The sequence below is a fragment of the Mobula birostris genome, chromosome 21 (genome assembly GCF_030028105.1).
Source record: "Mobula birostris isolate sMobBir1 chromosome 21, sMobBir1.hap1, whole genome shotgun sequence".
Taxonomy (NCBI): Eukaryota; Metazoa; Chordata; class Chondrichthyes; order Myliobatiformes; family Myliobatidae; genus Mobula; species Mobula birostris.
The window spans coordinates 56,940,343-56,963,177 of record NC_092390.1 but is presented as its reverse complement, the minus strand read 5'-3'; the positions used below and the strand labels follow the sequence as shown (position 1 = coordinate 56,963,177).

The 22,835-nt window shown below is 41.9% G+C and overlaps 1 protein-coding gene across 4 annotated transcripts in view; it reads right to left on the bottom strand.

Moving 5' to 3' along the window:
- The window catches only part of vti1a (vesicle transport through interaction with t-SNAREs 1A), a 349,481-nt gene that overhangs the window by 308,096 nt on the left and 18,550 nt on the right, over nucleotides 1-22,835 (bottom strand). For all 4 annotated transcript variants that reach the window (XM_072239538.1, XM_072239536.1, XM_072239539.1 and 1 more), the window contains exons 2-3: nucleotides 10,281-10,339; nucleotides 2,879-2,989 (exon numbers count right to left, since the gene is read on the bottom strand). In XM_072239538.1, coding sequence (XP_072095639.1) covers nucleotides 2,879-2,989; nucleotides 10,281-10,339 — 170 coding nt within the window. The remainder of the gene's footprint in view (nucleotides 1-2,878; nucleotides 2,990-10,280; nucleotides 10,340-22,835) is intronic.

Here is a 22,835-nt window from a genome sequence, read left to right as displayed (position 1 = left end):
ACTCCTCCCTGCTTAGCTATAAACTCCAACTCAATATAGCACGCATCTTAACTACACTGTATAGTACAACTACTATACAGACATCCACAGCGTAATAAACTTTAAGTTGTCCCACTCAGGCCTAAAGATTTAATCGCTGTGAAGGATTTCTTACTGTTGTGGGAAAACATCTTTCCTGAAAAGGAGGTCACTCTGCTTGGCAGTTGAGACTTGTGACTGTGAAGTTCTGGGGCCTCCTCTGTGGTGGTTGTAGAAGTTGACTCTGAGATTGCAGGAGGTGGTTCAGACAGCCTTGGATACCTTGCTTCTCATCTTCTCAGCTTCTCCCGCTTTATTTATAGTACTCTGACCCTTGCTTCTCTCCCGATTCCAGCTACTTTCTTTCTTTATGCCTTTCTCACTCATGTTCTTCGTATCTCTTCTCCTTTTCAACTTCTCATCTTTCTTTTTCATGTCTTCCTTTTTCTTCTTCTGGTTTCTTGTGAGTATCTCTGAGTTTGCTAATTTGTCAAGAAATTAAGTCTTGTTTATCCTTTCCATTTCGAGAGCACTGATCATCCTCCTCCTTCTTTTCCTTTTTCATCTTTCTAGGATGTGCATCCCAGGTTCACTCAAGTATTCTCTAACTAATCCTTCTAGTGCTCCCTTTACAATCTGATCTCACCTCTTGGTTTCCTCAACCGCAATATCATCTGATGAATTCTCTCTTTACTTACCTCCTTTCTTTTTGACCTTTCATTTTTCCAGCTGGGCTTTGGGTTTTGCATCTATTTTCACAAGCAGCTTTTTGTCTCCCGCTTGAAGTTCATGCAATACCCTTAATGCACGCAGGGTAAATTCTGGTTCTTTATATTCACAGAAGCCGAATGCTTGCAGCTTTCCTGCAGCTCCTTGAACTTTCTCCCAGCTTAAATCCAAGCCATATTTCACAAGTAGCTACCTGATTAACCTATCAGAAGCTTTTTCAGATATGTTGACTACAAAAACTGTTGTAGTCAGACCACAGCTTTCATTATTTTCACAATTTCTCTGAGCAGTATGCTCCTCCCTTGGTCCAATATGCTTTCCAACCAGAAGCACAGAGATTGGCACCAACACCTATTTGCCCTCCTTTAGGCAACAGTTCCTGCTGTACTGCATGGAGACAATGATGGCATCATCCAGTACCTTTCTTAATATGCTTTCAGTTCACTCTAATACAGGGGAGGTGTCATGCGAATGGTAGCTGAATCTCCAATCAGGTTGTAGTTGCCTCAGGCATTTACAGCCCCACAATGCTGGCCCTCCTGTTTTTATCCACATACAAGGACAATGTGGCTTGTTGGTTGATGTATTTCACTGTTACAAATGTCATTCCCACAAGAGTTATCTTTACTCCGGTATAAGTTCTTGGTTGGCAGGGTTCGAATCACGAGGTGAGGTGAGGTGAGGGCCTCCGTTGATCACAGTTGACCATGGATATTCCGTCCTAGCTGTCTGGATACGCAAGCCTGGACAGTACAAAATGGAGAGCAAGCTGTTGCCCATGTAACAAGCTCCCCCTCTCTACACATCTGATGAACCCAAAGGAACGGCAGAGATGAACTGATACAGTTTGGTACCAGCAATGTCACAGGAGTTGCCAGACAGCATTGAACTCAATGTAGGACTGCTTTAGGGACTCCAGCTCCGGAATTTTCCCTCAGGGTTTGGTCCCAAAGCCTTCCCCATGAGTGAGTATAGCTGCAAGGCGGGAGAGGTTTGAGATCAGAGTTTTCCTTCTCCTAGATAAGCTGCCAACCATGGCTGACAGGCCCCATCTGCCTGAAATTACTGGTTTTAAGGTGCCAAAGACCCGCCTTTACCCCTTCTCCTGTCAGTCAAAACTGTTCCGCCGGGCTTAGTAGCTAAGCCACACGTGAGCACGCATGACATGGTAGTGCAATGATGTATACAATTCACATATTTTTACTTATAACCCATAACAAATTATTTCAATGAACAAGAATGCTTAATCAAATATATTTACAATATTTCTCAAATATCACTGAAATATTAAATCCACAACAATGAGGTGTCAGACTGTTCAACTCTAAGGGATAAATGGGAAAGACCATTTGCTCTTGCCCACAGTTGTGGTCTCCCAGCAGTGGTTATAGGATAAGAGTCAGGAGTAGAAAGACTAGATAATTTTTTCTTGAGATGACCACGATGCAAGATTAACTTAGCATGAAAAAATACTGCAGCACAGTAGGAGGCTATTCATCTCACTGTGTCTTTGCAAGAGATGTCCAATTAGTTCTACTCTCCTACTTCCACATCATAGCGTTGTATTTTTCCTTATTAAATATACATTCAATAGGCCTGTGAAAGTGACGATTGCTTCCACCACCGCTAAGGGTAATGAACCAAAATTCAATGCACAAGAAAACGTTCTTCTGGTTCTCTTGCTTCTCTCCTTCCTCTAAAGCAGGGATTCCCTACCCCGGCTCACGGACCCCTTGTTTAATGGTATTGGTCCATGGCTTCAAAAAGGTTAGGAACCCCTGCTCTAAAGTCATGGTCAGTATAGTCAATGTAGAGAGAAACAAAAATAGCTTGTGACTTGTGACACTGCGTGGTTCACAACATCATCAGCAGTTTCTTTACTAACTCAGCCATAACATGGACTTTGCAGCAAATAGCAAATACAGCAAAACATTTGCACAATTAATATCTATTGTAAAAACACGATTTTTGATGTGATTAACAATTAGAGCTATAACAGTCTGGCAACAATTATGTACACTCGTGAAACTGAGAACAGTTAAATATATTAAGCGGTTGCATCTATTTTATGGATAATATTTATGACATTTGTGCAGATTTTATTCTCTACAAGTTGTAGAAAGTAACTTACAAAGTCTTTATCAAGCTTTGCCAGTTCCTGCTTGTAACTCTTCATTCGGGTGCTGAACAGGCCACGGCTCTGGAGTGGTATCTCACGCACCTCAAGGTCCATTTGTTCCAACTGTTAAAGGTAAAATAAAAGGAAAACAATATTGCTGGAACATCAGTTTTAAGCAAAAAGAAGTGTCACATTTTGTCAGCTATAACAACTTACTGATCATCGATCCCTTCTGTGTATAAACGTTCTAAGTTTTCTGAACCTCCATTCCACACACTCTTGGAGTGGAAACAGGCCCTTCGGCCCCACTCGTCTATGCTGACCAGGATACACATCTCAGCAAGTCTACTTGCCTTTATTTGGCCCATATTTATCTAAACATTTCCTATCCATGTACCTGCCCAATTGCTTTTAAACATTGTAATTGTACCAACCTCTACCACTTCCTCTGATAGCTCTTTCCATATGACCAACACCCTCTGTAAGGAAAGGTTTGCCCAGATCCCTTCAAAATTTTCACCTCTCATTTTCCAACCCATTCCTTCTCATTTTAAAACTCCTTACCTTGAGGGAAAAACCCTGCCCTCCCAGTCTATGCCCCTCTCTATGATCACCCCTCAGCCTTCTTCAATCCAGGGAAAACAGTCCCATCCTATCCAATCTCTCCTTATAACACACTTCCTACAATTCAGGCAACATCCTTGTCAATATTCGTCTCCGGCTTAATCTGATCTTTCCAACAGCATGGCAACCAGAAATACATATAATAGTCCAAGAGCAGTCCAAGCAAAGTTTTGTACAACTGTGACAAGATGCCTCAACACAGCCGACGAAGGCAAGCATACCAAACACCATCCTGTCTAACCGGGTTGTCACTTTCGAGGAATAATACTTGCACAAGGAATGTACTTCTACGTCTAAGTTTCCCTGTTCAGTAACTTTCCACCCTGGTTTAACTTTTCAAAATACCTCACTTCACACTTGTAAGCATTAATTCCATCTGCCATTCCTCAACTCACTATCTCAGTTGATCAATATCCAGTTTTAACCTTAGACAATCTTCTTCACTCTCTACCATACCGCCAACTTTGGTGCCATTTGCAAACATATTAATCGTGCTCCTTACATTCTCATCCAAATCACTAGTATATAATAGACTGGATTCTGGTTAACTGGGACACGTTAAGACCAGTACATTTTGGCCCAAGTAAGTGGCTGCCCCAATTAACCACACGCACACAAAATGCTGTATAAATGCTGTATTAGTTCTTAATAGATATTGAAGAGGAATTCATCTAATGTACACTGCTGTGTTTTTTTTTGATTGACTGTAAATGAACAAAATCAGTGCAAGCACCTAGTGCAGTTAATGGACTGCCTTCATTGCCTCCCTGAATGAATTAGTGTCGTAATCCAACATAAAATTTAATTATCAAAAATCACTGCTTTTTGAATCAGCCTCTTTCAGCCGATTAGTTACACAAGTATGCGCAACTAATGTTATATAAAAACTGTTTGCTCTTAGCATATGTAGTTTCTAACGTGCACGCGACTGATGCTAGTTAGAAACTGTTCTGCAGAAGTCTCCTGTCCCAATTAAGCAGCAGTGTCCCAAATAATTGAAAGGAATTCAAGCTATTTTCACAATTAGTCTTTGTGTTTCTTCACAGTTGTCCTAAATAGGGCTGAAGGTCCAGTTAACCAGAAACCACATATTCAAATTTGGGATATCCTACCATTGTAAATATGAAAATCTCCTGACTATATTCAAAATATTAAAGTAGGTGATTATAATAGTTGAAACTGTTATTAATCACTTATCTGTGCTGTATCTCTAAATAAATAAAACTGAATAAAAATAATTTCAAAACCCACTGCTTGGAACTATACCTGGAATACTGAATGTAGTTTTGATCTATTTATCTAACATAAAATACGTAATTGCATAAAAAGTTCATCAGACTGATTCCTGACATAATATAACTGTTATCTTAGGAGAGTTTTGACTGATAAAGGCCTATATTTTCCAGAGTTTGGATGAATAAACTGATTGAAATACAGTATACAAAACTTTGTATGTTTAATGAGATCTAACAAGGCACAAAAGGCTGGATGCGGAAAAGTCAATGTAATGGCAAAAGAATATAAAAGAGGGGTGAAAATCAGAGGGCACGGAGCAAGGCAAAGAGAAGTATTTCTTTTTGCATACAATATTATCATATTGTAATACTTTCAAACCGTTGACTTCAGAAGGCTGAATATATTAAGGAAGAGAGAGATACTTCTAGACACAAAAGGCATTATGGAGAGTGGGGAGAGAGTAAGAACATGTATTAAGATAGATGATCAGACATGATTGCCTTGAATGGTAGAACAGGTGAGAAGGGCCAAATGTCCTAGTTTTCTGAGCTTTTAGGTCTTCATTTCACTGACTTCCCAGCCAGAATACATACAGCCAAATGTTCACTGTTATTATCACCAGTAAAGGGGTGAACCAGACCCACCAAAATTAATGGGAGTAGAAGTCTAGTAGGGCAAGAAACAGGTGGCAAATCATCTATCATCTAATGCCCAACCAACATTAAAAATGAAAACTTATAAATGTTATTTCCCAAATGCTTTCCCTTTGTAAGTTGTCTAATTCTGGGATCATTTTGAAAATGTATTATGTTAAAATCTTTATTGATGCTCTCACAATAAAGTGCCCGAAACTAGGTCCATAAATGTGACTGTGCACTTGTTTGTTTGTTTTTTGCTTGGGGAGGTGGTGGGCTTTGGGGTTTGATGTTCTTGTTGTCGTTAGCACAATGTTTTTTGCATGTGGAGAGGTTGATGTTTTTCTTTGAATGGCCTCCTAGGCTTTTCTTTGTTTTGTGGCTGTCTGGAGAAGTCTAATCTCAGAGTTGTGTACCGCATGCATACTTTGATGATAAAAGATGTCAGGAAAGACAGGCAGGTGATGGGGCAAATGTGTAGCCATTGGGATGAGTTGCAGTGCAATAAAGTTGCAGTGAAATAAAGCAAAAGGTATCAAATACTGGTCTTAAGGTGTTGTACTTAAATGCACACAGCATAAGGAATAAGGTGGATGATCTTGTCGTGCAGCTACAGATTGGCAGGTATGATATTGTGGCCATTCTGAGACCTGGCTAAAGGATGCATGTCTCTGGGAGCTGAACGTCCAAGGATACACGGTGTAGCGGAAGGATAGGAAGGTAGGCAGAGGGGGAGGCGTGGCTTTATTGGTAAGAAATGATATTAAATCATTAGAAAGAGGTGATATAGGATCGGAAGGTGCAGAATCTTTATGGGTTGAGCTAAGGAATAGCAAGGGTAAAAGGACCCTGATGGCAGTTATTTATAGGCCTCCAAACAGCTGCAGGGATGTGGACTACAAATTACAACTGGAAATAGAAAAGGCTTGTCAGAAGGGCAGTGTTATGATAATTGTGGGGGATTTTAATATGCGAGTAGATTGGAAAAATCAGGTCGGCACTGGATCTCAAGAGAGAGAATTTGTAGAATGTCCGTGAGATGGCTTTTTAGAACAGCTTGTTGTTGAGCCCACTAGGGGATCGGCTGTACTGGATTGGGTATTGTGTAATGAACCGGAGGTGACTGGAGAGATTGAGGTGAAGGAACCCTTAGGAGGCAGTGATCATAACATGATTGAGTTCACTGTGAAATTAAAAAAAGAGAAGCCAAAATCTGATGTGTCAGTGTTTCAGTGGAGTAAAGGAAATTAAAGTGGCATGAGAGAGGAACTGGCCAAAGTTGACTGGAAAGAGACACTGGCGGGAAAGACGGCAGAGCAGCAGTGACTGGAGTTTATGCGAGAAGTGAGGAAGGTGCAAGACAGGTATATTCCAAAAAAGAAGAAATTTTCGAGTGGAAAAAGGATGCAACCGTGGTTGACAAGAGAAGTCAAAGCCAAAGTTAAAGCTAAGGAGAGGGCATACAAGGAAGCAAAAATTAGTGGGAAGACAGAGGATTGGGAAGTCTTTAAAACCTTACAAAAGGAAACCAAGAAGGTCATTAAGAGAGAAAAGATTAACTATGAAAGGAAACTAGCAAATAATATCAAAGAGGATACTAAAAGCTTTTTCAAGTATATAAAGAGTAAAAGACAGGTGAGAGTAGATATAGGACCGATAGAAAATGATACTGGAGAAATTGTAATGGGAGATGAGGAGATGGCAGAGGAACTGAACAAGTATTTTGCATCAGTCTTCACTGAGGAAGACAGCAGGATACCGGACACTCAAGGGTGGCAGGGAAGAGAAGTGTGCGCAGTCACAATTACGACAGAGAAAGTACTCAGGAAGCTGAATAGGCTAAAGGTCGATAAATCTCCTGGACCAGATGGAATGCACCCTCGTGTTCTGAAGGAAGTAGCTGTGGAGATTGCGGAGGCATTAGCGATGATCTTTCAAAAGTCGATAGATTCTGGCATGGTTCCGGAAGACTGGAAGATTGCAAATGTCACTCCGCTATTTAAGAAGGGAGCAAGGAAGCAAAAAGGAAATTATAGACCTGTTAGCTTGACGTCGGTGGTTGGGAAGTTGTTGGAGTCTATTGTCAAGGATGAGGTTACAGAGTACCTGGAGGCATATGACAAGAACTCAGCATGGATTCCTTAAAGGAAAATCCTGCCTGACAAACCCATTACAATTTTTTGAGGAAATTACCAGTAGGCTAGACAAGGGAGATGCAGTGGATGTTGTATATTTGGATTTTCAGAAGGCCTTTGACAAGGTGCCACACATGAGGCTACTTAACAAGATAAGAGCCCATGGAATTACAGGAAAGTTACATACGTGGATAGAGCGTTGGCTGATTGGCAGGAAACAGAGCGTGGGAATAAAGGGATCCTATTCTGGTTGGCTGCCGGTTACCGGTGGTGTTCCACAGGGATCAGTGTTGGGGCCACTTCTTTTTACATTGTACATCAACGATTTGGATTATGGAATAGACGACTTTGTGGCTAAGTTTGCTGACGATACAAAGATAGGTGGAGGGGCCGGTAGTGCTGAGGAAACGGAGAGTCTGCAGAGAGACTTGGATAGATTGGAGGAATGGGCAGAGAAGTGGCAAATGAAGTACAATGTTGGAAAGTGTATGGTTATGCACTTTGGCAGAAAAAATAAACGGGCAGACTATTATTTAAATGGGGAAAGAATTCAAAGTTCTGAGATGCAACGGGACTTGGGAGTCCTCGTACAGGATTCCCTTAAAGCTAACCTCCAGGTTGAGTCAGTAGTGAAGAAGGCGAATGCAATGTTGGCATTCATTTCTAGAGGAATAGAGTATAGGAGCAGGGATGTGATGTTGAGGCTCTATAAGGCGCTGGTGAGACCTCACTTGGAGTACTGTGGGCAGTTTTGGTCTCCTTATTTAAGAAAGGATGTGCTGACGTTGGAGAGGGTACAGAGAAGATTCACTAGAACGATTCCGGGAATGAGAGGGTTAACATATGAGGAATGTTTGTCTGCTCTTGGACTGTATTCCTTGGAGTTTAGAAGAATGAGGGGAGATCTCATAGAAACATTTCAAATGTTAAAAGGCATGGACAGAGTGGATGTGGTAAAGTTGTTTCCCATGATGGGGGAGTCTAGTACGAGAGGGCATGACTTCAGGATTGAAGGGCGCCCTTTCAGAACAGAAATGCGAAGAAATTTTTTTAGTCAGAGGGTGGTGAATCTATGGAATTTGTTGCCACGGGCAGCAGTGGAGGCCAAGTCATTGGGTGTATTTAAGGCGGAAATTGATAGGTATCTGTGTAGTCAGGTTATGGTGAGAAGGCGGGGCAGTGGGACTAAATAGGATAAAATGGATCAGCTCATGATAAAATGGCGCAGCAGACTCGATGGGCCGAATGGCCTACTTCTACTCCTTTGTCTTATGGTCTTATGGTCTAAATGTACCTTGAAACTTGAAATCTGACATTCACTCATGATGTCTTCTTAAAGTTCTTATAATGTTATCTTTTGTTATAAAATACAAAAAGCATGCTATATTTCCATTCACTTCACTATTTATGTATTTTAACTCCTTGGTGGATATCCTAATTCTCACTCTTTAATCTATTGAGAAGCTACTTTGTTCTTAAGATACTTCTATCAATGGAGATCTCTGTAGTCAAGATGAGATCTCATTAAAGTCAAATTGGATGCCGTTTTGTAAAGAAGTGCACATAGTCATAGCAGTGTAGACAGTGGAGCAGCTTCCTTGCAGCACCTGTGATCTGGATTCAATCCTGACCTCCAGTGTTACCCATGCACAATCCTCCTGTGATTGTGTTCCAAAGTTGCTCTTTGTGTATAGGCAGATAGAAACCGGAGGAGCTGGAGTTGATAATGAGAAAGCAGGGAGAATAAAGGATTAATGTAACTGGATAGTACAGCATCAGTGGGCCAAAGGGCCATTTCCATGCTACTTGAAACTGAGAGAGCGGGAAGGAAGATATGCAACGATTTTTTAAGCATACCCATTTTCATTCTTCATACACTAAAATTCATGTATTGTTTCTTGCTATTAATTCTCTCCGTAAGTACTTTGGGATGCAATTACTGGCGATGCCTAACCCCAGAGTTGCAGATCAAAAGTTTGAAATTCATGTGTGTGCAATCCATACAAATTTTCTTTTGCTACTATGGAAGTCTAATCTGAATCTGATCAAGGACGGTGCACGCAATTCAGGAACTGTAAAGCTACTCTCCCAAACTATAGGCCAGGGGAGAAATCTCAGCAATTGAAATTTGTATCAAAATGCAGCACCCTGCTTAAATACCTGAGGCTATTCTTACAGTCAGAACAAAAACATGGAAGAACCTCCGACATAAGCTTTTCCAAGGGAGTGACTATGTATCAGGCACACAAATTAACACAACTTTTATGTCTGCAGAGATGGGATCCAACTAAATTCAACCAGTTTAATTTCATATGGATTGGAACAATTTGACTTTCATGTTTAAATTAATATTAAAATTGAACCACTGCAGAGTTGTCCATAAAATTTATTTAAATTGCTACTGTTTTTATATTAATAAAACTTACACCTATCACTTTTCCTGTTTAAATTTTACCATACTGCATGAAGAATAAATGGCCATAAAATGCCATGGTATGTAGAGGTTAGCACGATGCTGTCACTGCTTGGGGCATTAGAGTATGCAGTACATTTCCAGCACCCTCTGTTAGAAGCTTGTACGTCCTTCCTGTGAGCGTGTGGGTTTCCTCCAGGTGCTCCAGTTTCCTCCCACAGTCCAAAGACGTTCTGGCTAGCAGGTAAATTGGTCATGAGGTGGGTTGCTGGGCAGCGTGGCTCATTGGGCTGGAAGGGCCTGTTCTGTGCTATATCGCCAAATAAAAATAAAAAAATAACATTGAGAATTCCACATAACATATTTCTTACCAGTTCCCGAGCTTCTTCCATTTGCTTTTCCACATTTGCCACCATGGATTTCTTGTCATCTAGAAAATAAACAAACATTTCAGATTTCATTTCATGAAAAAGTTTCCTAACTGATTAGAACAGTATGTATCAACTTCAGCATTTAAATAGGACACCAAAATAGTAACAAAACAAACCACAACAGAAATACCTGTACTGGTTATTGTTGTAATTTAGCAACTGACAATGACAGATCTCATAGGCTCAGATCAGAAAGTTATTACTTTCAAAATTAAAAACTTGTAGCAAATGTGTCAAGGATAAACAAGTGTGATGTTCAGTTACTTAAAATTCCATAATTATTTGGTAAATAGCAAAGTTATCAGTTAAATACAGAAGTGTCTTACAATGCAACATTACCCCTCAACCATCAGGCCCTTGAACCAGACAGGATAACCACTGAACTGTTTATCAGTCAATGGCAAACAAAAGAAATTCTGCCGATGCAGATGCAGAAAATTCAAAGCAACACACTCAAAATACTAGAGGAACTCAGCAGCCCAGGCAGCATCTATGGAAAAAAATGCAGTCAACATTTCGGGCCAAGACCCCTAGGAAGGGCTGGAGAAAAAAAAAGATGAGCAATCAGAGTCAAAGGTGGGGGGAGGAGAGGAAGACACACAAGGTGATAGGTGAAACTGGGAGAGGAGGGGCAAGTGAAGAGCTGGGAAGTTGATTGTTGAAAGCAATACAGGGCTAGAGAAGGGTGAGTCTGAAAGGACAGCGGTCCCCAACCACCAGGCCACAAAGCAAGTGCTACCGGGCCGTGAGGGAACGATATGATTTGGCAATATGAGTCAGCTGCACCTTTCCTCATTCCCTGTCATGCACTCTGTGGAGCTCCAACGCACGCGCGGTCATTACCCGCGTGTCATCCATGTCAGCGCGGGAAGGAGATCAACTCGTCGAGCTTTCAAATGACGACGGGCTGAAAAGTATGTTTGATATAACATCTCTGCCAGCATTCTGGATCAAAGTCAAGGCTAAATATCCTGAGATAGCCACGAAAGCACTGAAAACGTTGCTTCCATTTCCAACATATCTCTGCAATGAATGCAATGAAAACTAAACTGCGGAATAGACTGGACATGAGGTTCGAGTATCGCTGTCTCCCATCACCCCTCAATGGCACTGTCTTGTTTCAGGGAAACAAGCCCAGGGCTCCCACTGATTCAGCGATATTGGTGTGTTGCAATGATTTTATAATAGATGGCCCTAAACGACTCACAGGTGAAGTGTCGCCTCACCTGAAAGAACTATTTAGGGCCCTGAATGGTAGTGAAGGAGGAGGTGTAGGGGCAGGAGTAGCACTTGTTCCTCTTGCAAGGATAAGTGCTAGGAGGGAGATTAGTGGGGAGGGATGAACGGACAAGGGAGTTGTACAGGGAGTGATCCCTGCGGAAATCATAAATTGGGGGTGGGAGGGGACAGATGTGCTTGGTGGTGGGATCCCGTTGGAGATGGCAGAAGTTACAAAGAATTATTTGCTGGATACGGAGGCCGGTGGGGTGGTAGGTGAGATCCAGAGGAACCCAATCCCTAGTGGGGTGGCGGGAGGATGGGGTGAGCAGAGACGTGTAATAGGGTTCCTCTTGTCCTCACCTACCACCCCACCAGCCTCCACATCCAGCACATAATTCTCCATATCTTCCGCCATCTCCAATGGGATCCCACCACCAAGCCACACACACAAAATGCTGAAGGAACTTAGCAGGCCAGGCAGTATCTATGGAAGAGTATAGTCAATGTTTCTGGCCGAGACCCTTCAGCAGGACTGGAGAAAAAAAGGTGAGAAGTCAGTATTTGAAGGTAGGGGGAGGGGAGCTCCGACTATCACCTTGTCTATCATCTTGACTATCATTCGGTCACCTATAACCTTGTGTTTCTTGCTCCCCACCCCCCAACCTTTTAAATCTACCCGTCATTTTTTTTTTTCCTCCAGTCCTGCTGAAGGGTCTCGGTTCGAAACGTCGACTGTACTTTTTTTCCATAGAAGCTGCCTGACCTCCAGCATTTTGAGTGTGTTGCTTGGATTTCCGGCATCTGCAGATTTTCTATTGTTTGTGATCGGTCCAGCACCAAGCACATCTTTCTCTCTCCCCCACTCCCCCCACTTTCTGCTTTTCACAGGAATTGCTCCCTACGTGACTCCCTCCCCACTGATAACCATCCTGGCACTTACCCTTGCAAGCAGAACAAGTGCTACACCTGCCACACCACCTCCTCCCTCAATACCACTCAAGACCTTAAACAGTCCTTCCAGGTGAGGCAACACTTCACCTGTGAGTCTGTTGGGGTCCTATATTATGTCCAATGTTCCCAGTGTGGCCTCCTGTATATCGGTGAGTCCCGATGTATATTGAGAGACCGCTTCGCCGAGCACCTACACTCCGTCTGCCAGAAAAAGCCGGATCTCCCAGTGACAACCCATTTTAATTCCATTTCCTATTCCCATTCCAACATGTGCATCCATGGCCTCCTCTATTGTCGCGATGAAGCCACACTCAGGTTGGAGAAGCAATTCTTTATATTCCATCTGGGTAGCCTCCAACCTGATGGCATGAATATTGATTTCTCGAACTTCTGGTAATGCCCCCCACTTCACTATTCCCCATCCCCCTTTCCAATTTCCTTCTCTCATCTGCTTAACTTCCCAGCACCTCTGGTGCTCCTCCCCCTTTTCTTTCTTCCATGGCCTTCTGTTCTCTCCTATCAGATTCCCCCTTCTGTATCTCCTTCACCAATCACCTTCCCAGCTCTTTAGTTCATCCCTCAGCTCCTCCCGGTTTCACCCCTCTCCTAGTGCTTCTTCATCCCCTCCCCCCACCTTCTTACTCTGAATCCTCATCTTTTCTTCTCCATTCCTGGTTACGGTCTCAGCCTGAAACGTCGCCTGTGCTCTTTTCCATAGATGCTGCCTGGTCTGCTGAGTTCCTCCAGCATTTTGTGTGTGCTGTTCACAACCAAATCTTTCACTTTCAAGGATTCGTCACCTCATGTTATTGATATGTATTGCTTTTTTCCCTTTCGGTTTGATTTATACATTTTGCTGTCTTTTGCACATCAGTTCCTTTTGCCTTGTGTTCCTTGTGTAGTCTTTCAGTGATTTTATTGTGTTTCTTATAGTTACTGTGAATGCTCAGAAGAAAATGAATCTCAGGGTTGTATATGGTGACATATATGTACTTTGATAATAAATTTGCTTTGAACTTTACTTCACAGTACATTAAACAACTAAAGTTAGATTCATTGAATATATATCGTAGCCCAGTGATAACACAACAAAACTATAAGAATAAAGACACAATAGACTGCAGATTCAGGAATCTGGAGATCGAAAGCAAACTGCTGGAGGAACCATACAGGTTAAGCAGCATCTGTCAAGGTTTTGGATCGTGATCCTGCATTAGAATTTGAGGCCTCAACCTGAAACGTCGACCACCCCTAGTGATTGTCCTGCTGAGTTTCTCCAGTAGTTTGTTTTTTTGCTATTTTCCTTAATTATGTTATGACTTCCAAACACACTACAGAGAATATTTGTAGTATATGCAAATGTTTTAGGAATGATGGTGGAGCATGCTTTGGTCAATATCATACCCAAGTAAAAGTGAATCTGTTATCCCTCAGGATCAATAGTGTAAAAGAGACCTATGGAATTCCTACTTTTCAGCAGAGGAAAACTTAAAGACTTGCACTTCTGCAAGACAATTGGCGAAGGTCTTCGATTTGAAACGTTAACTTTGTTACTATCGTTACAAGTGCTACCTGACGGCAGTTTCTGTTTTCATTTCACACTTCCAATATCTGCACTGTTTTCATCTACAAGGATACAAATGACTTGGTCTTTAATAAAGAGTGCAATGTGCAATCTGATTAAGTGACGTAGAGCAAGAAAAATACTAAATACAGCAGTAGTGCAAAGTACCCAGTAGAGCAGGGGTCCCCAACCATTTTTGCAATTTATTATTGCCAATATTCTTGCGGACCGGCCTGGGGGTGTAGGGTTGCCGACGGACAAGAGGAGCAGTCAAATACGTTGTGTTTACCCCGAGACAGACTACAATTACCATGAAGCCTTGAGTGGGCACCAGTGCGCATATGTGTACATGCCGATTTTTTTCCTACAAATCCTTTTTGGCAATTCTGTTCGGGGGGGCGGGGGGGGGGAAGTGTTAATCACGACCAGAATATAGGTGATAAGTGGCTAATACACTCAATTTCGTTTCTATAAGGATTTATCCAACGAATTTAATATTAAACACACAGCGCACATTTTCCTCACATGAATATAGTAAGTCAATTATCAGGGGAGAACAGGGGAGCTTGAAGTAAATGTTGAACGAACTTCCAGTAGAAGTGGTAGAGGCAGGTTCGATATTATCATTTAAAGAAAAATTGGATAGGTATATGGACAGGAAAAGAATGGAGTTATGAGCTGAGTGCAGGTCGGTGGGACTAGGTGAGAGTAGTGTTCGGCACGGACTAGAAGGGCCGAGATTGCCTATTTCCGTGCTGTAATTGTTATATGGTTATATAGGTCACTTATAAGTCAATAGCATCATCACATTTTAAGTAACATTTGGATATTAAACACACAGCACATATATTCCCTGTATGAACATATAAAATCATTGCAACACACCAATATTGCTGAATCAGTGGGAGCCCTGGGTTTGTTTCTCTGCAACAAGACGATCCTATCGAGGGGTGATGGCAGACAGCGATAGTCGAACGGGGTTCCTTATGTCCAGTCTATTCCGCAAATTAGCTTTCGTTGCATTCATTGCAGAGATATGTTGGAAATGGAAGCAACGTTTTCAGTGCTTTAATGGCTATCTCAGGATATTTAGCCTTGACTTTGATCCAGAATGCTGGCAGAGATGTTATGTCAAACATACTTTTCAGCCTGCCGTCATTCGCAAGCTCAAGGAGTTGATCTCCTTCCCGCGCTGACATGGATGACGCGCGGGTAATGACCTCGCGTGCGTTCAAGCTCAACAGAGGGCGTGACAGGGAATGAGGAAAGGTGCAGCTGACTCCTATCGCCAAATCATATCGTTTCCTCGCGGCCCATTAGCCATGCTTTGTGGCCCGGTAATGGTCCGGGGCCCAGTGGTTGGGGACCGCTGCAGTAGAGAGGCGGTTCAGTTCAGTCCAGTCCAGCACAGACAATAACCCACCTACATGACAGATAATTCCAGCAGCAGGAGCAGAGCACAGCGATGAAGTTTCTCGCTGGTCAGTGATGCTTGGTTAAAAGTACAGAAGGAAAAAGTGGGGCGGCCATTGTTGGGAGTAGGCCACTGGTGAGAGTAGGGGTGTCAGGCTTTGGCTCAAAGCAGGCTTTACGAGAAGAGGCATTGGTTCTGGGTAAGCTCCTGTTAAGGTTCCTGTTTTTCCCTCCTACTGTCCTAGTGTAGTAAATGGCCACTGTGTGTTCTTCATGCTGGATGTTAGAGTACTGGGAGAACCAGAGTCTCCCAGGGAACTACATCCAGCTACAGCTCCTTGAAGACTGTGTTAGGGATCTGGAGCAACAGCTGGATGACCTTCGGCTTGTATGGCAGAGTGAGGAGATAATTGATCAGAGTTACAGGGAAGTAGTCACCACTAAATTGCAGGAAGCGAGTAGCTGGGTGACTGTCAGGAGAAGGAATGGGAAGGTGAATAGCAGTTAGCATAGAGCACCCTTGTGGCCATTCCCCTCAATACCAAGTATACCATTTTGGATACTGTTGTGCAGGATGACCTCCCAGGGGAATGCCAAGGAGACCGGGTTACTGGCACTGAGCATGGGTCCGTGGTACAGAAGAGAAAGAGGGAGAAGAGGGGAGCAGTGGTGATAAGGGACTAAATAGTCAGGGGAACATACAGGAGATTATGTGAACATGAACAGGACATCCAAATCGTATGATGCCTCCCAGCTACCAGGGTTAGGGACGTCTCAGATCGTATCCGCAGCATTTTGGAGGGGCAGGGAGAGCAGCCAGATGTCTTGATACAAATTGATTCCAATGACATAGGAAGGAAAAGCAAAGAGGTCCTGAAAAAGAATTTAGAGAGCTAGGCAGATAGCTGAGAAGCAGCACCTCCAGGGTACTAATCTCTGGATTCTGCCTGTGCCTCATGCCAGTGAGAGTAGAAACAGGGTGACTTGGCAGATTAATTTGTGGCTGAGAAAACTAGTGCAGGGGACAGAGCTTCAGGTTCTTGGATCATTGGTAACTCTTCTAGGGGAGGTATGACCTGTACAAAAATAACGGGTTGCACTTGAACCCAAGGGGGAACCAATATTCTCACGGGCAGGTTTGTTAGTATTGTTGGGGAGAGTTTACACTAATTTGACAGAGGGGTGGGAACCAGAGTGAAAGATTCAGGATAGGACAGATGATAAAAAAGCAAAAATAGCATGTAGTCAGACTGTCCGATGACAGGACAAAATTGCAGCCAGCAGGATGAGTATCAGTGCACCACAGATGCAGAATCAAAAAGGGTAGCAAATACAGTACTCAATAGTCATACTTTATCGATCCCAGGGGAAATTGGTTTTCGTTACAGTTGCACCATAAATAATTAAATAGTAATAAAACCATAAATAGTTAAATAGTAATATGTAAATTATGCCAGGAAATAAGTCCAGGACCAGCCTATTGGCTCAGGGTGTCTGACCCTCCAAGGGAGGAGTTGTAAAGTTTGATGGCCACAGGCAGGAATGACCTCCTATGACGCTCTGTATTGCATCTCGGTGGAATGAGTCTCTGGCTGAATGTACTCCTGTGCCCAACCAGTACATTATGTAGTGGACGGGAGACATTGTCCACGATGGCATTGTCCAAGAAAGTGTTGTATCTCAGTGCATGGAGTATAAGAAATAAGGTGGATGATCTTGTTGCACTTTTACAAATTGTAGGATATGATGTTGTGGCCATCACTGAATTGTGGCTGAAGGATGGTTGTAGTTGCGAGCCAAATGGCCAAGGTTACACATAGTATTGGAGGGATAGGAAGGTAGGCAGATGGGGTGGCTTGGCTCTGCTGGTAAAGAATGGCATCAAATCAGCAGAATGATGTGACATAGGGCTGGAGGATGTTGAATCCTTGTGGGTTGAGTTAAGAAGTTGCAAGGGTAAAAGGACTCTGATGGCAGTTATATACAGACCTCCCAACAGCAGCCGGGATGTGGACCACAGATTCCAAAAGGAAATAGAAAAGGCGTGTTAATACAGCAATGTTATGATAGTCATGGGAGATTTCAACACGCAGATCATTGGGAAAATCAGGTTGGAAATGGATCTCAAGAAAATAAGTTTGTTGAATGCATACAAGAGACCTTTTTAGAGTAGTTTGCCTTGAACCTACTTGGCGATCAGCTACTCTGGATTGGATGATATGTAACAAATCAGATGTGATTAAGGAGCTTAAAGTAAAAGAACCTTTAGGAGATAGTGATCACAATACGATTGAGTTCAACTTGAAATCTGATAGGGAGAAAGTAAAGTCTGACTTTAATAGAGTAGTTCAGCGGAGCAAAGGAAATTACAGTGCTGAGAGAGGAGTTGGCCAAAGTAAACCGGAAGGAGATGCTAGCAGGGATGACAGCAGAACAGCAACGGTATGAGTTTCTGGAAAAATTAGGAAGAGGCAGGAGAGATGTATTCCAAAAACAAAGAAAAACTCAAATAGCAGAATAGTACAACCGCAGCTGACAAGGGAAGTCAAAGCTAATGTAAAAGCAAAAGAGAGGGCAAAAATTAGGGGTAAGACAGAGGATTGGAAAGCTTTTAAAACCTTACAGAGAGCAACTAAAAGAATTTATTGTAAGGGAAAAGATTAAATATATGAAAGCAAGCTAACAAACAATATCAAAGTAAAAGCTTTTATAAGTACGTAAAAAATAAGAGATGACAGTGGATATAGGACAGCTAGAAAATGAGGCCAGAGTAATAATCATGGAGGACAAGGAGATGGCAGATAAAATAAATGAGTATTTTGCATCAGTCATCCCTGTGGAAGACACTAACAGTGTGCCAGCTATTGAAGGGTGTGAGGGAAGAGTAGTGAGCACAGTTACTGTTACAAGGGAGAAAGTGCTCAAAAAACTGAAAAACCCAAGGGCACATAAGTCACCCAGATCAGATGAACTACATCCTCAGGTTCTGAAAGAGGTAGTGGTAGAGATTGTGAAGGCATTGGTAATGATCTTTCAAAAATCATTGGACTTGGGCATGATGCCAGAGGACTGGAGAATTGTAAACATCACTGCACTCTTTAAGCAAGGAGGAACAGCAGAAAGGGAATTATAGACTAGTTAGCCTGACCTCAGTGGTTGGGAAGATGTTGGAGTCAATTGTTAAGGATGAGGTGATGGAGTACTTGGTGACACAGAACAAGATAGGACAAAGTCAGTATGTTTTCGTGAAGGGAAAATCTTGCCTGACAAACCTGTTGGAATTCTTTGAGGAGATTACACGTAGAATAGATAAAGGAGATGCAGTGGATGTTGTATATTTGGACTTTCAGAAGGTCTTTGTCAAGGTGCCACACATGAGGCTGCTTACCAAGTTAAGAGCCCATGCTATTACAGTAAAGTTACTGGCATGGTTAGGGTATTGGCTGATTGCGAGGAGGCAGCGAGTGGGAATAAAAGGATCCTTCTCTGGTTGGCTATCAGTGACTAGTAGTGTTCCACAGGAGTCAGTGTTGGGACTGCTTCTTATTATGCTGCATATCAAAGATTAAAATGATGGAATAAATGGCTTTGTTGCCAAGTTTGCAGATGAAACAAAGATTGGTGGAGGGGCAGGTAGTGTTGAGGACTACTAGGCTGCAGAAGGACTTAGATAGATTAGGAGAATGGGCAAGAGAGTAGCAAATGAAATACAATGCTGAAAAATATATGGTCATACACTTTGGTAGCAGAAACAAATGTGCAGACTATTTTCGAAATGGGGAGAAAATTCAAAAATCTGAGATGCAAAGGGACATGGCAGTCCTTGGGCAGACTCGCTAAAGGTTAACTAGCAGGTAGAGTCAGTGGTGAGGAAGGTAAATGCAACATTAGAATTCATCTCAAGAGGTCTAGAATACAAGAGCAGGGATGTGATGTTGAAGCTTTATAAGGCATAGGTGAGGCCTTTCCTCAAGTATTGTGAACAGTTTTGGGCTCCTCATCTAAAAACAGATATCCTGGCATTGGAGAGGGTTCAGAAGAGGTTCACAAGGATGATTCTGGGAATGAAAGGGTTATCATACGAGGAACATTTGATAGCTCTGTGCCTGTACTCACTAGAGTTTAGAAGGATGAGGGGGATCTCATTGAAACCTTCTGAATTTTGAAAGGCCTAGACAGAGTTGATGTGGAAAGGCTGTTTCCCATGGTAGTGGAGTCTAGGACAAGAGGGCACAGCCTCAGGATAGAGGGGTGTCCATTTAAAGCAGAGATGCGGGAAATTTCTTTAGCCAGAGGGTGGTAAATTTGTGGAATTTGTTACCACAGGTAGCTGTGGAGTCTTAGTCATTGGATTCATTTAAGGCAGAGCTTGATAGGTTCTTGATCAGACACAGGAGCGAAGGTTACAGGGAGAAGGACAGAGAGTGGGGCTGAGGAAGGGAAAAAAAAACCCAGCCATGATTGAATGGTGGTGCAGACTTGATGGGCCAAATGGCCTAATTCTCTCCTATGTCTTATGATCTTTTAACTTTCTGTACCCCACCTTCAGTAAGCTGCAGGGATAATTTGGATGGCAAAACTGAATCCTCATTGTCAAGAGGGAACAATGAAGCATCTTGCTATTAATGAAACCAATAACCCATCGCCAGAAAGGCCTTTAATTGTCACAATCTGGGCTTTAATTTTTTGAATGGCTCTGGATGTGTGAGTGACCCTGACGTTCAAATTTGATGACTGTTAAGTATATATTAAAATATTTAAAACACACTTAAAACTGTAAAAATACAAACAGTATTTTTCTTAGACAAGGGTGTGTTTTCTCCTGATTTGTTTAATGTGTACAGTGAAACAATATTACAAAAAATAAGAGACATCTTGGGATTCAAAGTTGGCGGTGAAAACATCAATAATTTCAGATATGCGGATGACACTGTGTTAATTGCAAGTACGGAGGAAGAACTACAAAACTTAATTGATATAGTTGTTGAAGAAAGTGCAAAAATGGGTCTATTTATCAATTGCAAAAAGACAGAATGTATGGTGATATCCAGAAAGAAGGAGGATCCTATCTGCAGGCTGAAAATAAACGGGGAAGACGTAAAACAAGTACAGAACTTTTGCTACTTAGGAAGCTGGGTGACATCAGATGGCAGGTGCGACATGGACATTAAAAGAAGAATAGGGATGGCAAAAGACACCTTTACGAGAATGAAGAGTATACTGACCAACACTAAACTAGGCATGACAACCTACCTCAGGGTATTGAAATGTTACTTTTATCCAGTTACGTTATATGGATCAGAATGTTGGACAATATCTAGTAACATGAGGAAACGAACTGAAGCAGCAGAGATGTGGTTTTTGAGGAGGGTGCAAAGAGTATCATGGACGAAACGAATATCTAACGAGGATGTCATGAACAGAGCAAGCACAAAAAGAGAAATAATATATGAGATCATGAAAAGGCAACGTAACTTCATTGGACATGTGATTAGGAAAGAGGAGTTAGAATGCACGGTAATTATGGGAAAGATTGAAGGGAAGAAAGCAAGAGGAAGGCAAAGACAAATGATGACGGAGACAGCAGCCAGAGAACTGGAAATGAATACCAATGAATTGATCCACTTGACCCAAAACAGCAGTGTGTGGGCCACGGTAGTCAAAGCTCAATCTGGGCATGGCACCTGAAGATGATGATTTTTCTTAACTAAGTTTATTCTCAATAAACTTATTAAAAATTACCATCTTTCTGAGGGGCATTCTTTTCCAAAAAATTACCTAAATGCTGAACCTGTACCAAGCCCATAGAGATCAACTACAAGTTCATATTAGATTTCCCAAAGTAACTGGCAAATCCCTATCATCCTTCCTTAACTATGAATGAGTGCTCCACAGTGTTGATCAGCCCGTGGAAGAAGCACTGAAGTAACAAATGCAGTGAATGGAATGTAAAGATTTACAATATTCATTGATAAAAATGATGATAGTGTGAATAACCAAGTAGCTAAGTCTTGAAGTCCACAGCTGACAGACTTGCCAACCTACCAGAGTAAATTTATTATCAAGGTACGTATATATCACTATATAAAACCTTGGGATTCATTTTCTTGTGAGCATTCACAGTAGATACAAAGAAACAGTGTAAAATTTAATGAAAAACTATACACAATATGGACAAACAACCCATATGCAGAAGACAAACTGTACAAGTACAAAATGAAAAAAATATATACAAGGAATAAATATCAAGAACATAAGATGAAGAATCCTTGAAAGAGAGTCCATAGGCTGTGGGAACATTTCAATGATGGGGTTAGTAAAGTTATCCCCTGTGGTTCAAGAGCCTGATAGTTAAGGGGTAATAACTGTTTCTGAACCTGGTGGTGTGGGTCCTGAGGGCTTCTTGCTCATTGAGCTGAAACATTTTTTCCCTCCATCTGCCAACCTGCTGAGTTCTGTCCAGCATCTGTTCTTATTTTACCAGTCATTTCCATTGTTACTATTACTTTGTGCTTGTAGTGTAGTCAGTTACTCTAACAAAACCTCCCAAACCTGGAAAGTACTACAATGAAGAACAGGGACAGTAGCTACTTCGAAACTCAGTTCAGCACAAATATCCGCATCCCATAAGAAAATAAAAGGGAACTACGAAAGAAGCATGAATTAACAAAGGAAACATTTGGTTCTGCCACATGACCCACAAATGGTCAATATTCCCTGATAGCTGCATAATTAAACATGCCATAATAGAGGTATAAACATTATTGCCTCAAAAGTAACCTGTGGACCTAAAGACCAGAAACCAGTTAAAATGCCCAAGTTTTGACAAATTACTTGCCTCCTTGCAGCTACTGTACATAGATGAATATCTGAGCTTGCTATAACTGATCTACATGATTAAGTATAATAGTAAGGAAATTATATTTGAATACATTAATATGATAATGCAGACATCAAAGAAAACTTGCATCAGCTCTTTTAAGATACCCCACAGTGGTTTACAAGCAAAATGCTTTGAATTGTAATCAGTATGGAAAACAACTATAGGAATCTTGCACATAAGTACCTGCAAACAGCAAATGATAAGAAGCAGATCTTCTATCTAAGAAATCTTAAATGAGTCATAGAGTAGTACAGTACAGAAACAGGCCCTTTAGCCCATCTTGTCCATTCCAAATCCATTTAAACTGTGAGCGATTACTACTTCCAGGATATCAAGTGATAATTCCCTCAAACCTCTTTAGAACAGCCCTGTATGTTTTTCATGGCCACCTCAGTGCACCTTCTTTGTAGCACACTAGAACATCAGTGTACACCTGCCATTTTCATCAGCTGCATGGAGAGAG